Source organism: Anoplopoma fimbria, chromosome 14 (genome assembly GCF_027596085.1).
Source record: "Anoplopoma fimbria isolate UVic2021 breed Golden Eagle Sablefish chromosome 14, Afim_UVic_2022, whole genome shotgun sequence".
NCBI lineage: Eukaryota > Metazoa > Chordata > Actinopteri > Perciformes > Anoplopomatidae > Anoplopoma > Anoplopoma fimbria.
The window spans coordinates 4554509-4570875 of record NC_072462.1 but is presented as its reverse complement, the minus strand read 5'-3'; the positions used below and the strand labels follow the sequence as shown (position 1 = coordinate 4570875).

At 41.8% G+C, this 16367-nt stretch overlaps 1 protein-coding gene across 1 annotated transcript in view; it reads left to right on the top strand.

The window, feature by feature from the left end:
- LOC129102698 (electrogenic sodium bicarbonate cotransporter 1-like) overlaps nucleotides 1–16367 on the top strand; it is a 31116-nt gene that overhangs the window by 1037 nt on the left and 13712 nt on the right. The window contains 10 exon segments of the mRNA XM_054612946.1: nucleotides 3896–3969; nucleotides 5051–5227; nucleotides 10045–10177; nucleotides 11276–11436; nucleotides 11538–11717; nucleotides 12609–12685; nucleotides 13517–13674; nucleotides 13776–13863; nucleotides 15111–15265; nucleotides 15898–16014. Of these exon segments, the coding sequence (XP_054468921.1) occupies nucleotides 3896–3969; nucleotides 5051–5227; nucleotides 10045–10177; nucleotides 11276–11436; nucleotides 11538–11717; nucleotides 12609–12685; nucleotides 13517–13674; nucleotides 13776–13863; nucleotides 15111–15265; nucleotides 15898–16014 (1320 nt within the window).

Genomic DNA, 16367 nt, shown 5'->3' with positions numbered 1-16367 from the left:
ACTAGTTACTAAAGTGTGACTAATGGAGAAGTGAAACCAAGAACAAAAACCACAACAGATTTAGCATGGGTGGGTGAAGACCCTGTGTCAAAACAGAAGAGGATTCCTCATTCTTCTGTCATTTTGTTTTTTTACAGATTGTGACACGTTTTGCAATGGGGAAATGTTCTCTTTACTCTGTTCCATCCATTGTTCTTATGTGACTCTTCCTACTGGCATTACCTCGGCAGTACTGAATGCTCTTTTGTGCTCTGTTGAGTTATGCTCTGTGGAGAAAAAAATAAAAGATGGCCATTCATTTCCTCATCCAATTTCCTGTAAGCAAGTGTTGCTGAGAGGAAATTCCAAAAGTCCAGACAAACCTGAGAAGCAGGGAGTTGACTGTAGTTCAATTAGCGCATAGAAGGCACATGATCACCTGAGAACACGTCCTCTGTCACCTCTACTTACTGAGGGCTTTTGATTTTTATCTATGAACTACTCGCACAACCTCTCTTTTTATATTCAATAAAATGATTTTTTCACGCAAGGAAAACCTGTAAGAACTCCTCACAGATACTATATTTCTTTCTATTAATAAATATTACACTGTTATGGTTTGTTGGTCGGACACAACGAGACTTGAAGACCTGAAGGTATCACTTTGGACTTTTGGGAACTGTAACTTTTTTTTTTTTCATAGATGACTAATATTTCATGATGGAAGTTGTTGTTATTTGCAGCTCTAAAATAACCAATTACTAAGTTGCTATTTGACAGATTAATCACTCACCTATTGGCTTTAAAAAAATGTGTGTACTTTCCTCAAATGTTAAGAGTTGTTTGAGAAGTTTCAGTGGAAATTTTTAATATCAAAACTCATTTGAATTTATGCCTTTTTGTTCTCTTTGTCAAGCACCTTTTTTTTTTCTCTTTTGTTTTTGCTTGGCACTAAAAAGTTCCCTTTAAGGCCCTCAGATCATCGCCCTGTTGCTTGTTGCGCTGCCGGTGAAGCTGGCCGGTGGGATTGGGTGCGTCACTCTGTAAAGAGATGGGGATGATCCCTGATCCCGAGCAGCTGATCCCGGCTCCTCACGCAGCTTTATCTAGCCTCCATGAGGTCACAGAGAGCAGGAGCAAAGTGAGAAAAGTTGCGAGATGAATGCAGCCGATCGCTCTGACCCTCAGCCAGCTTTTGTTTGTCTTTGTTTGTTTGTTTATTTATTTATTTATTTATTTATTTATTAAGCAGGCAGAGGAATGGCAGGAAATGAAAAAGAAGATCAAGAAGATTTCCTGTGTTTACGACTTGAGTGAAGAGACGCAGGATCTTTATCTGCGTTGTTTTCATACACAAACACACGATATTTAACCTCTGTTTTGCTTTCTGCTACCTGATTTTTAACTTGATATTAAATCATGTAGACTAAACTGACTAATGCTGATGAGCAGATTTAAGTGTCTCCACTTTTGAAGCTCCCAAGATCCCCCTCATTCTTTCTTCTACATTTCATTCCACTTAGCATAGCGCTCTGTTTGATTTAGCGCTGCCTTCAAAAACAGTAATCTTCTCCTGCATCCTGTATGTCTGCACGCCACCTGTGGTATGTTTCTCATCATGAGGGTCTCCCCGTCTGAGGGCTCAGTTATGGAGTGATTAACGTGGCTCCGTGGGCTAAAGCTAGCAGTAAACCTGCACCATGAGCTTCCTTTGCTCTCCTGTGTGGCCAGTGGTTTTCCACTGTGTTGCATGACCTCGACTCTGTGCACACACACGCCACCACGAGCTACCTGTTGCAGGAGCAAATGCTGCAAGAGGGAGCTGTGTTCCTGGAAAGATCCCGTGTATGGGAAAAGTTTGTGCAAGATTAGATTAGAATAGTTTTGAATAAGTCTCCTTTCCATTCACCTTCCACACTCTTGATTATAAGGCTGTATGAGGATAACTGGTAAAAGGCCACGCAGTTGACCCCATAATCAAAAATGCATATATCTTACCTGTAGCACTATTTATCACTCTGTCGTAGAGACCTTGTTGTGAGCAGTTTCATGTATGGTTGAAAGAAAGTAGTTCCTGTAGGAAAATGCTCACAACAAAGTCTGTGGATTATCCTGAGTAACTGGGTCATTATTCCTGGAAAGAGACCTTTTTTTGTTGAGCTTTTTTCAATTTATTTCTGGGCATTGGAGCACCACAATCCGACATACGGTCTATTTTATATCGGCTAGAAGGCAGACATCTCTATCGGCCTCCAAAACTATGCAACTCGCACCAAAACAATCTAGACTGATAAACGGCACAACAGGTCAGATGACAAATGTGTATTCTAGACTTCGTGATGAACTGACCCTTGAATCTCCCTGAAGCTGGTGTTTTTTTTTTTTTTTCTTCTGTACGCTCTGTCCTGGGGATGAAAAGAAATGTACAATCGGAACAGAACATGCACACAGAAATCTGAAGCCAAACAATAGCGTTGGCGTTCTCTACACGATGCCTTGTGGCAACTTGACCTCTCCTTTTTGTCTTTCTTTTTTTTTGTAAGCAACAATGGGCTACAAAAGGCGGCTGCAGAGGCCAATCACTACTAGTACAGCTTGTAAACTTGGCACCAAGTCCCACCACTCCTCCTCTACATCACTCGTTTGATCTCGGAGCTGGTTTGATCAACATTGCGTCTGCTATCATCGTTATGTTTCTATCTCTCTCAAGGGCAGATAGCATATCCACAGGGGAAATTCAGCAGAGCTCGCTGTGCACTCGAAGGAACAAGTTGTATCCTTCCTGACTTTGTTTATTTAGCGGTTTATGTACACTGCTCCCATCCCCTCAATTTTTTTTAAATTATATTTTCCCTGTGGGGGATTTCTCAGTGGAAACTGTTCATATGTTTATTGACATGCATGCTGAATTCCTTTTTATTGTTTAATAAAACTTTTTTCATGAAGCGCTTGGCCAGCCGATGAGTTCCTAATTCGACTCTGAACAGTTTGAAGGAATGGATTGACTTATGTAAACTGTGTGTTGAGAGAAGGCCTCGGTACAAATGAGACGAGAGAAATTATTTCCAGTGTATTGATAAATTGGCCTCCATTGTGCTTTACTGCGTAGCTGTTTTGGCAAAAGTGTATCCTTTTTTGCTTCATTGCCTGGATTAGTCCACACTTTGCCAGACTGGAGGAGCCACATTCCTTCCAACCTTCCAGGAAGGTTTTTACAAATGATGATCAAATAAAAGTCAGTCATGTCGCCTAAGAAGATGTCTCTGTCAGGTCCAGTGTGACTGTCGTTATGCTGCATAGTGTAATGTGATAAAAGGGCCGTGCCGTTTAGATTCAAACATCAACTCACTGAAGAACAGAAAAGAAAAGAGAAACACGTACATCCTCATTGTGTGCAGCATCATTTTGGTGAAATGTGGGGATGATCATAGCAGACCTTGAAGCCTGTTATTCAAGTTTAAGTTGACTCAAAACATACAAAATATCAAAAATGGCTGAGTGTGGTTACCTTGATATTGCTCTCACTGTAACATGTGGTCTTTTTGTTGCCACATTTAGAGGTTGGTGGGTGCAAAACAAGAGAGAAAAAATAGCTCGTCTGGCTAATAATCAACAGCTTTAGGTAGCTTAATAAGAAGTTGCTAAGTAGGTCATCAGGATTGTGTTTTACGAAAAACAAAAATTAGACTTCTGGCCATAAAAGTGGCATTTGAATAAAAACTGGCCTGAGGGTTGAAAATGACGCTGCAAAACCAGTTTTGAATTAATTAAAATATTTGGTAATCATTGTAAGTGTTTTAATGATGGTGAAGAATGACTGACTAATTGTGGCAGAATGTTTTGTTTGACTTGTATGTTTACATGCTGTCCTATTTGATGATCCTCATTCATTAATTTGTCTTTGTTTGCCTTGTAGAGTGGAGGATGAGGCAGTCTTGGACAGAGGAGCTTCCTTTGTCAAACATGTCTGTGACGAAGAGGAAGTGGAAGGTAAGATGAGTGATGACTGTAGCTGACAGACAGGTCATCCATGTCTTTCCACACTTACTGTATACGGCACTGTGCAGGTGCAAACTGTAGTTGTACCAGCCAAGAATATTACATCTTAAGATAAAATAAGATCATCCTTTATTAGTCCCGCAGCAGGGACATTTGCAGGATTACAGCAGCATAGGGTAAAGTGCACACAAGAGACATAGTAAAAGAAAGACAAGATAAAAATAAAATGAAATAAAAAAAACAAGTATCATAAATAAGCAATAAAAAAACAGTAAAAATCCACAATAATTGAAATATTATATGTACAGACAGAAAAACTATTAAGACTGCTAAGATGAAATATGTCCACTTTAGCTTCACATTTCTAAACAGGAAGATGTTTCTTCAAGTGCTCTAATCCTGTCCAATGCTGGCTGTCAGCTAAAGCCACATTAGATTTTATCTTTAGACGCCCACAAATTTACTGAGCAATCACATGCTTTACAAACCAGCACTTAAGAGTGTACACAAAGAAAAGTACGTCATGGGTTTTTGTCGCAGCTGTTTGTGTGCGTGCAGTTGCAGTTGCAAGATAATGTCGCTTCCTCTGCATGGGAATGTGGCGGAAGTGCGTTGTTTAGTGTGCACCTCAGGTGGTCTTTGGCTTCTGCAAGGAAGCAAGACTGACCATGTGATGTGTGGAAAATATCATTAAAACACTACAAGGCACATTTCTGGAATGCATGCTTGATTTGGGAAAAATGCTTCAAGGCTAACTTGGACCAGTATTTGCAAGAGTTGTCTCTTTCTCTCTCTGGATGTTTCTATAATCACTTCCTGGAGGCATTAAATCATCATTTCCTGTATGAGCTGCTGTGTAGGAAGTAGTTGGCATTTATTTGATTTCACACTTTGACTCTATCTCTTCCTGATTAGGAAATGGGCAACAAACCTCAGCACAAGCCAAAATAAAATAAAAATAAAAATTGTCAAAGCAGCCTTGTGATAAGCCAACATTTCACACCAATGTGATTTCCTTGTGATTGTGAGTATAATCTGACCCGCATTCCCTCTCCATTGTGTTTTGTTGCAGGTCACCACACTGTGTACATTGGCGTGCACGTTCCCAAGAGCTACCACCGGAGGAGACGCCACAGACGCAAGTCCAGCCACAAGGAGAAGCGGGAGCGACCCGAACACAGTACGGAGGGCTACAAGTCGGATGGGGATTACGTGGACGAAACCACCGCGAACGTCCTCAAGCCTCTCAGTGAGTTCTGATAACAGCAATCCAGTGTGCAGATTATAAACCACATTTAGGTCTGGGTTTAACCCTCTTGAGATGTTGGGTGAGGTCCAGCAGCACTCTGCAAAACGCAGCCTACAGGTTACCAATGCTTCTGTAGTTAACGACGTTTGTTTGGGGTGGCAGCCAAGAAAGCAAAGAAAATGAAATTCAAAGAGACCTACACTTAACAGAATAAGTAGAGCGAGGGACTGAGAACATGTTGAATACTAATCTGAAAATGACACCGGATTGGCTTAAAGTGTGTAAAGTAAAAACAAGAGGGGTGTACTTTGTGGGATTTGCAAGAGAGGATTATCAGAAGATAAGAACCAGGAAGATGAGGAAGCAATGTTGCACAAGCTTGATTGCCGTAACAACTGAGCCTAATACAACCTAAGGACTGAAAGGAACAATGAAAGAACACGTTAGGATCACATCATCAAATGGTGATGACCTGAAGTGGCGGATCAGGATCTCCCAAAAGGACTCAGTGAATGCAAAATGCACATTTAAGATCTCGGTCAGTCTCAGGAGTCTTCCTTCTGCTGTAGGAAAACACAGCAGATGTCTCTCCTTGTATAGAAGCTTAGGAGCGTAGCATGGTACAACCATTAATCCTAAAATTGCTTTCTAGAACAGGAGGAATTATGATAACGAAAGGGTCTTTAGATATAGGTTGCTTTTAACCCATATGTCTCTGGAAGGAGGAGACTTTCCATACCTTTCCATAACTTTCCACAACTGTCCATTAATTGGCAATATAATTGTACGGGGATCCCCATGTTTTATCTCTAAGCCTTGATGAATTCTCTGTGCCACCACATGGGTGGGTAATTAAATAAGTAGCGAACGTGTTAAAGCTATTTGGAAGACGTACGATTATCCCAAAAGCTGGAAATCACCTTCAAATGGCCCAGCCTGGAAACTGGCATTGTGGGAGAGTGTTTTACTGCCGGTGGAGGTAACCATTAAGGTCTCAATGTGTTGGTGATGGAGGGGAAAAAGGCAGGGATTTGCCTCCCAACTCATCAGGGCATGTGCGGACAATGACTGCAGAACCACATACCTGAACGATGCTAAAGGTACACAAAAGCAAATCAAGTATTTGAGCTTGTGATTACAATGACAAAGGCCTGTCATGATGACTCATCTTCTTGGGCTATGGATTGTCACAGAAATAATTATGATAAACACTTTTATTGTCGTTTTAAAACCATTTCACGCAGCTGATCTACTGATGATATTATAGCATAAAAATGCAATTACACCCTTTTTTTAAATGAGAAATTAACTTTTAATTCTTTAAGTAAATTCAGACATTGGAATTGTATTGTTAAAAGAAAAGCTAAATATATCTTGAATAAATAAAATGTGAATAAACTAAAACCTAAATAATAAATAGAATCTCTGGCTTGTACAAAAAGGTATTGAGATCACGTCAATATATTGTATAAGTCCATATACTAATTATTGTGACAGACTTAATCTGAAATGGACAAATGGATACAGCTTGAACATATAAAATGTGTTAGTGGCAACACGACCATACCATATGCCTCACACATGCTGTTCTAAGACACCATAAGGAAGCTTTAGCTCTTCTAGCAACTTGTGCAGACAAGCTCCGGTTATGCAACAGGCTTTTCTGTGGACCTACAGAAGAGAATCCCTAAGGTGATTTTTGCAGTGGGAACATAGTTTTAAGCAACACCCTTTTTAAGAGAAGCTTAACTGGTACAGCAGCAGATAACACAAGGAAACTGAAATGCATGCAGAAATAGTTTTGGATGAGGCCGTGGTTGAGCAGAGAAAGACGCTGTTGTGTGGAATTGCTTGGCTGCAGCCATTGTGGGAAATAAAAATGACTCTCAGGGGAGGACTGGTTGCTTTTTAACTAGATTTGGGAGATGACTGTGCTTTATTCATCAGGGCTGTCATGAGGGATTTACACCCGTTTTTAATTTACAGCAGCTGTTACAGTCTGGTGTTGTGACATTATTGTTCACTAAGCATTTATGCAGATACTCATAGGTCTGTTTTTTTGGGGGTTTTTTCACAAATACGATGCAGAGGCCTCTGTATAGAACAATTAAGTACCAGTCACACTGTCCCCGTTTAGTCCTGAGCACCTTGAGCGCGTTCACCCGTCTCGCTCGTGCCGGCGTCACGTTCACGGCCTCCCTTCACCCAGCAGACGAACACTTGAGTAATCCTCTCACACTGCCAGCTCCTCTGAGGCTGTAATCCTCTGTTGTTACGCCTCATGCTCAGGTGCAAACCGGCCTGTGTGCTTAGTCACCCCAAGGAGCTTTGCTATGATAAGAGTTTTGCTCACATTAATCTCAGTCTAGATGTTGTATCTGATTGCTCCGTGAGTCATGCAGAGCCTGAAATTACAGCCTTTTTCCAGCCTTTCACCTTGTATGAAGTAGACTTGTATAAGGTGATGGAGAACCAGACAGACCAGTAGGCAGTTAGTTTTTCTCGGATAACCACTTTGCAACTATTCACAGCTCAATTAAGTATTATGAGTGTCGTTAAAGTCAGAACGGTAGTTTGTAAGAGTTTTGTGCTGACTTAAATGTCAGCAGCAGTCAGCGCTACAGATTGTGTGTCTGTCTGTCTGAATGCGACCGGTGTTGATGGTTCATCCATAGAATCAGACTGGAGGTCGGCGGGCGGGGACAGAAGTGGAACCAAACACAGACGCTGGTTTTTAACTGACCCGTGGTTCTCCTTAAATGCTCCCTTTAACACACAGACTCTGACTTCTTTCTCATCCGACTCTATCTCTGCAGGAGATCTGAAGTGTAAACAGTCTTGTATGGTTGAATGAGAGGACAGACCCTGCTGTATGATGAAGCTAGAGCCACCGTCTGGATAAATATTTTTCTCCTGTAGGGCAGCAAACCCTTTCAGTGACCACAACATGCAAAGATTTTCATATTAGATTTTGAATAACTTGCCCTCATCCTTCCATTGTCCCTGATGTCCCTGATCTTCTTCCACCGCTATTTTGAGTGTCCTTAGGTGTCAAAAGCAGCACGTGTGAGAATGTCGACACAGTTGTGAGCGTGTCAGAGATAATCGTCAAGAGAGTTTGATGTGTGCATTCAACACAAACACAATGCTAGACCATACATACGGAGCCCTCCACTTGTTGGATTTTTTATTTTTTTTGTTTTGCCCTCCATCTAAATCCCCATAATCCTGTTGACTCTGGCAAAACCATGTGGAGCTGTCCACTTAACGGTTGTGTGTAACCACAACAAAGGCTTGGTTTTCATTGATAACACCAGTTATGAGACTTAAGAGGTGAGCGCTGTTTTGTACACCGCGTGGCGTTGCTAAGTGTCTGCGTTTAAAAGCCAGCTTCTGTAAGCCGGCCAGATGGCAGAAAGGCCACCGTGGCCATGCAGACAACTAAACTGCCCTCTTGTGTTTGTGTTTTGGGGCCATCAATGGATGATGTCTGCGTGTGTGTGTGTGTGCGCGTCAGACATTAATGCTGATGTACAAGATGAGGTGACGCCGTTTCCAAGACGTTGATATTGACCTTCGTGTAGCTTAGCGTTGGACTTTCTCGCTACAGTGCAGAGAGTTTCCAACTGCACTATTTTAAAAACAAGCATCCTAAATTAAGCTTTGGTATGCTGTGGGAGGATTAAAAGGTTACAGGTGCTGTTACGCTGTCGAGGTATCCACCTGTGGATTCCTGAAGGGTACCAGTAGTTCCCGAGAAAGCTGCATAAATAGCCTCCTGTGATTTACCACTTAACCTTTACTTTGCCTCATCACTTTAGAGTTGCACGACTTTCAAGAAGAACAATGCACCGTTCTTCTTACAAAATACCACCCTTTATATGCAGAATGTTAAACATCGGGACTCTCCTTATTGTTGCATAATTGAGACTTTATGGGGGAAATGCCTTGTACATAACTCCCGCTTTGTGTCTGACGGGTAGAATGAGCATTTACTGCAAATGATCAATCAATCAATCAGGTCAGTTCTGTTTTGAGACATACCTTAGCACACTTTCTCAGAAGGAAGTAAAAGGGAGAGCTCTTCCTACTGCGGGTCTGTGTTTCCTTCTAGCTGAAATACCTGTGCTTTGTTTTTCATGGGTTCAAGTTGGTCAAGACGCGTCTGTCATGCTCTATTTTTATTCTTATTCTTTTTTTCTAGTTTTTTTTTCGTAACATCTCTGTTTCCGACCACATTTGTCTGCAGACCTGCATTACAAGATGCATGCACTTCCTTTAAATGTCTTGCGTCCCTGTTTGCCCTTTTCATTTGCAGACTGAATCTTTTAATCTAATAGTGAATATATTTATATTTCAGTATAACATGGCGTCCCTGGACCTCTGTTTATTATATCATTCCTTGAGACTCTGGAAGTCTATGTTGTAACTTTGCCAGTGAGATGCACTGTATGAGTATTTGACTTCCTGTCACTTATTTGCAGAGGAGATTAAACCAAAATGTTATGAAAACCATAGCCGTGTAAAGCCAGACTACATCTCATCTGCCCAATTTTTGCTCTTGTTCACCTTTTTGTTTGATTCTGACAGATGTTTCTAAGCAAATAGTTCATCAGAAAGTGACTTCATGAAGAACTATTTAAAGTACTGACCATATTTGTATCTGTTTGCATGGCACAGCCACTTTGAAGGTGCTTGATATATGCTACACCATTAATTGCATATCCTTTTTAATCATGCTTCATCTGCCTCAGCCTCTTGGACATCTAATGAAGTCAGAATTTGTTGGCTCCTAACTTGCCTCCTTCTCCTTGCAGTTTCTCCAGCTGAGAGGATCCGGTTTATCCTGGGTGAGGAGGACGATGGCCCCCCGCCTCCTCAGCTCTTCACCGAGCTGGACGAACTACTGTCCGTGGACGGGCAGGAGATGGAGTGGAAGGAGACGGCCAGGTGAGCTGCCGGGGGTCGAATGTCTTTTTTTTTAAGCCAGGCGTGGCACCTGTTTTACACAAACAGCCAATGTCGGCAGGGGAGTCACAAACGTCCTGCTTCGCAATCCCGGTGCAGTCAGCGGAACACAGCCGCTTATGAATTATCGTGTTTTATATGTGTAGGGAAATAGGCCGTACTCCAGTGAACTCCCAGTCTGCTGCTATCTGATTGAGATCTGGAGTACCGGCCTCTGTGAGACCAGGAAAAGGCAGAAACTCCCACATGTCCAGAACAAGACCTAATGTTACAGTTGGCTCTGGAGCTCTTGAAAATTTGGCATTGAAATGTGGATACTGTTTAATGCTTCTGTCAAGTCACATTTCTCTTTTTTTATATAATGTGATAGAAGAAGGTTTAATGAAACAAAGTAAGTCAGTAAAAGGCTCATCTGGGTCTGAGGAATACACAGTAAAGCTGCAGAAAGGCTACCAAGAAGGACAAAGCCCCAATGGTGCAATATTTTTGGGGAATGGAAAGCAGGGATTTCATGAAAGGGAAGATGAATGAATTCCTCAGGGTCGATGGTGTCTCCGTGGCCAGGCTCCTTTCCTAGTACGACGGCTGGTCAAAGCGTGTGGACCAAAGCCAGAGAGATACTCTATCCCCAGAGGAAACCCCATCCTCAGGCCTCAGGAGAATGGCCCTTTTGTAGTGCTGACATGTGAGGCATTATTATTAAAAAGACTCCTTGTCCCGAGTCTTTCCTCTGAGGCTAAGCTCATTTAAAGTCATTTAGAGTCTAATATATTTAGCTGTCTGTTGCCATTCCAGCATGCCATGTATTTTCTCAAGTCTAGTGATTTGTTTTTCATTTCTACGCTGTCCTGCATCCCGTATTCCAAACTCTGATCTGTGACCAAAATACCGTGGGGTTGTTTAGTAAAGAGAAGAGAACCTCTCTTGTCTCCTTTTTTGTTTGTAGTTCATAAACTTACTCTCTGGAGGATTGTTTATTATGGGTTGTACACTGCAGTGCAAGTCCAGTACTGTGAATGCATCTCAACACTTCTTTCTTTTTTTTTTTTTTTTTTTTTTTTTTTGTCCTCTCCTTTTCAGATGGATCAAGTTTGAGGAGAAGGTGGAGGAGGGCGGAGAGCGCTGGAGTAAGCCACACGTGGCCACGCTGTCCTTGCACAGCCTGATGGAGCTCAAAACGTGCATCGAGAAGGGCACCATCCTGCTGGACCTGGAGGCCTCCACGCTGCCGCAGGTTGTCGGTAAGCGGGGTCGAACAGAATGCCGACACACTTTTCTTTAAATCTGTTGAAGAATCTGAGGGTGACTCAATGTTGATCTTTCAACATGTCCACTCTTAAAGAGTTGATCACTGACAGCCAGATTCAGATGGGTCAGTTGAAGGCGGACCTGAAGGAGAAGGTCACGTACACGCTGCTGCGGAGGCATCGCCACCAGACCAAGAAGTCCAACCTGCGCTCCCTCGCTGACATCGGCAAGAGTGTATCCAGTGCAAGTAGGCTGTTTACCAACCAGGAGAATGGTAAAGCCCCCCCCCTTGACCCATACAATTCCACTTTTATTCTCTTTTCATCTCATTTCTGATGTGAAATCCTAACACCAACTGCTGTTGTAGATTTCTCTTTTCCTAATCTTTTCCATTCTTGTCTTTTTTTTCTCTGCTTTTCCTTCCCAACCTTTGTTTTCCTTGTCTTTCTTTTTTCTTCCCCCCCTTCTTTCTCTTTGGGGCTATGCTGTCTCTGACCTTCTGCATCTGGGGTAATAAAGCACGCAACCCCCTTGAGCAAACTGTGCCTTCTTTAAGCCTAGAGGAGCCATTTGAGGTCACGAGGAGCTCCAGCATGGGATACCTCTGTAAGTGAGGTCACGGCGCTCGTACACGAGGCAACATGTAAAAAGCAGCAGCATAGAGATTCTGTCCTTAAAAAAAAAAAAAAAAAAAAAAAAGAAAAAAAAGCTGGATGTGTGTTCATGTAGCGCTACAAACTTTAGCTAATCAGTGTAGAGACACACAGAGATAGAATAGCTCCACTCATTAGCTCACAATGTACCTAATTAAATATCTATTTGTTCTCTTACCGTCGTCAGTAAATGGACCATTTCAAACTGAGTTCCAAAGTTTACATTCTCACTCATTTGCCAATAGTTGCCTAAGATCGTTTCTGCTGATGCGCAGAAGCAGGCGGCTCTCGTCTCTCTGGAGCACCTGAATGAACGACCATCTGGCATTAGTCCTAAAGCTTAAGCTTAAGAGTTTTCTGGCTCTCTTCGAGTACTTTCCTGGTGCCTTTTATCTTTTTCTGGTACTCGTCTTCCATCTCAGCCAAAAATGTCTCCCTTGAGGCTGCACAGTCTCGCTCCGGGCCTCTTTTTTTTAAATTTTTTATCCTGATGTTGTCTCACCTCTCTGCAGGTAGCCCGACGACGGCCCACAGAAACCTCACCTCCAACAGCCTGAGTGACTTCTCTGACAAACCAGAGAGGGATCAGGTAAATCTGTTTGTGTCTTTTTGTAATGTTTCTATTATGCAACCATAATAGACGATACTTGAGGTCGCCATTCACAAAGCAGCACTATGCATGGTCATGTGTTTGGGCTGTGTGAGCTTGTGAGCCTCACATTCTGATAGATAAGACCGCTGGCTCTCTCTCCGCTCTGTGCGACAACAACAGCCCACTGTCTCTCCCTCTTTGTCCTGTGAGTTTCTGTCATCCACACGTGCAGTTTCTCTCACTGCCATGACTCATGATGGAGTAGTAATTTGGCTGTGTGGTATGTAGATACACCACACAAATGGATAAAAGCCCAGTTGAACTGTAACAGCTGGATTTACACACCAGCAACAGTGGGGAAAAAAGTCAAAATTTGCAACAACACCAAGGCCGAAGTCAATCATTTCCCTGCAACAGCAACTTTATTTTTCTTTCATTGCGAATGATATGTTTATATTCTTTCTGTACTTTGCATCTCAGTAAAGTGTATAACTGTATGTGCAATTTTATACACTGTTTATTAGGTGGCATAAAGTCAAGCTGCCGTTCAGCACATAATTCTAGGAAAGGGCGGGAACTACCTGTACAAGTGAATAAACACAACCCCAGTCTTGTTGCAATCACTTTATAATTACATTTATTCAAAGTGCCACATCTATCTTTTGATTGTTCCGCATCTGACGGAGAAAGGGAGTGTGCGTGTGAACGATCTCTCCCTCATGTCCGTACTTTGTAACAAATTACTTGGATTCTTTGTCACAATGCTGGCTCATTGGCTGACTTTTCTTTCCTTTCCTTACTCTGCCCTGCTCTCTCGCTTGTGTCCAGCTGAAGAACAAGTTCATGAAGAAACTGCCCCGCGATGCGGAGGCGTCCAACGTGCTGGTTGGAGAGGTGGACTTCCTGGAAACTCCCTTCGTGGCGTTCGTCCGTCTGCAGCAGGCCGTGATGCTGGGGGCTCTGACGGAGGTCCCGGTGCCAACAAGGTTGGAGCACATGACCGCTGCATCAGTTGAACATTTTATTGATGTCATGATGATAATAATTTGTCAAATGTGTCCTAACACCTTATTTTGTTGTTGCTCAGATTTCTCTTTGTCCTGCTGGGCCCCAAAGGGAAAGCGAAGTCCTATCATGAAATTGGAAGAGCCATTGCCACCCTGATGTCAGATGAGGTAGTTTAATACTATGCTAATTTGAATTCTCAGTTTAAGATAAGAGATAACCCAAGATAATCTTTTATTAGTCCCGCAGCGGGGAAATTTACATGATTACAGCAGCAGAGAGGATAGTGCAAACAAGAGAAATAAAAAAAAAAAAAAAAAAGATCAAAACAAGTTTTTTTGTAAATAAGTAATAACACAGTAAAGAATATTAAATAAGTTTTAAAAAAGTTAAAAATCCACAATAACTAAAATATTATATATACAGACAGAATAATTGTGGCTTTTGATATTGCACATATTTATATTGTCAGTTTTTTGGTATTTGTGGTCTACTGGGAGCAGAGTTGGTTATGCAGCCTGACTTGCATTGTTTGTAACATTCACTCTTGTACAAATTTGAATTTTGTTTTGCACTAGATGCAAATTTAAAGAAGCACCAGAGTTATTACAATAACACCAAATTTCATGACAATCCAGCCAATAGTTTTTTGACTCATTTACTCAAAACCACAAACTTAAGTAAGATTACTCCTCCTACAGTACTTTTCTTCTTGCCAAATCTCTCAGCTCTCTGGATATTGCCGTATTAATCATCACAGCAGTGTGCCCAGCCAGTCCTGTTGGCAGTGAGTCACTTCTAGCCTTTTATTTTTCAACGGTGTGTTAGAATAGTAATACAACACACACAATACAGGCTTTTCCAAAATATGTTAAGCTTTGTCTGCTACGCATCTCCCCACTTAACCCCTCTGTGTTGTCAGGAATGTTAACAGACAGCTCATGATGTTCTTAACCCTGAGAGCACCTTGACCACAAATTCCCACAGGCCTCCTCTCTCTCTCCAGCATATCTCACTATGTTAACAAGGCAGGATGGGAAGTGTTTTTTTTCCAGGATTTCCTCAAGTTAAACTTTACCCTCTCAGCCCCCCCCACGTGACAGCTGTGTCACAGGCTTATCAGATGTTTGTGTTTTAGGAGTCATCAGCCCTGTAGTACTCTACCTGTTTGTCTGTGAGGCCCCAGGGTGCATGCACAATGACTAATTCTTTGTTCTGTGAAAGAGTTCTTGGTCGTTGTCACTTTTATATTTGGCTACACTGTGTCCCAATAATCAGTAGGCAGTGTTCTTCAGCGGCCCATCGTATTGGCACATTTTGTAGTTTTTCTCTCAAGCGCTGTGTAAATACTTTAAGGACATGTTGTGTTTTTGTTTGGCTGATTGCTAACAGGTTGGTTGTGTTTGGTTGCTGACAGGTGTTCCATGATATTGCCTATAAAGCGAAGGACAGGCAGGACCTGCTGGCTGGTATCGAGGAGTTCCTGGATGAGGTCATCGTCCTGCCCCCCGGAGAGTGGGACCCCAACATCCGGATAGAGCCACCCAAGTCTCTGCCCTCCTCAGACAAGAGGTCCGCTCTAATCCACAAGACCACTAATCCTAAATGAATGAAGTCATTAAATATTAATCTATTACTAATCTATCTAATGTGTAACAGGACAACATGCATTTTTTTTTTTCCCTACATCAACTCTTTTGTTTTTTCTTTATCTCATATGACTTTTGGCGATTATTTACCTAATGTTTGCAAACATAACCGAAGCTAACATTAGCCACCATAAACTAGTTGTCATACCAGACCAAGCACGGCTGTAGTGGCAAAACTCCTGAGGGTATTAAGTTGGGCAACAGTGTATTTTATTGCTTATGAATTTAAAGTTTCATACATGAGAGGAAAATGATTTCTACTCAAAGAGTTGCATAATCTTTTCCAATCTTGCTGATGTAGTCACAAAGTTCAGAGCAATACTCAACAGAATACATTTATTTTTATGACACTTAGTTTTTTAACCTGAGTAGACAAATGGTTCCTTGTTTTTCATCTATATATTATGCTAGTTTTGTGTTACTTTTAGCAAAAAAAAATGTTTTATGTATTGGACCCCACAGTATTTTTCTTTGTTTGTGTGAACTGACAGACAGAATACTAAGCGTATTAAAGGTTTGTTGAATGTGACCGTTTGTTTTTCTGTTTTTTTTAAGGAAGCACATGTATGTCGGATTAGAGGCGCCTCAGATGAACGGCGACACTCCCCATGATGCGGGACATGGAGGGGGAGGAGGACACGAGGTCGGAGAGGAGCTCCAGCGCACAAGAAAGTAAACAGGTTTTCTCACTCTCAAAATGATATCAATGTGGAGAGTTTAGGAAAGAGGGAATCATAAACACAGTGGAACATTGCCATGCTTTTCATACTCATCAGGCTGCTAAGTGAACCATGAAGAGGAGGGTATTATCTTGATTTATAATCTCCTGTCAGTGAAGATGTGCATCATAACATAAAACTCGGAAATAAGTTGCCAATGAGGAAATATCCCACACATGACTAAAGAACAATTTTAGTGTTTCACTTTTGCATAACGTTCGTTTTTTCTTTATTTGTAACACATTCTCCTTTCTTTGGAAACTATAACAAACATATTTCCAAAGTAATCTTTTTTCCCCCTCATGC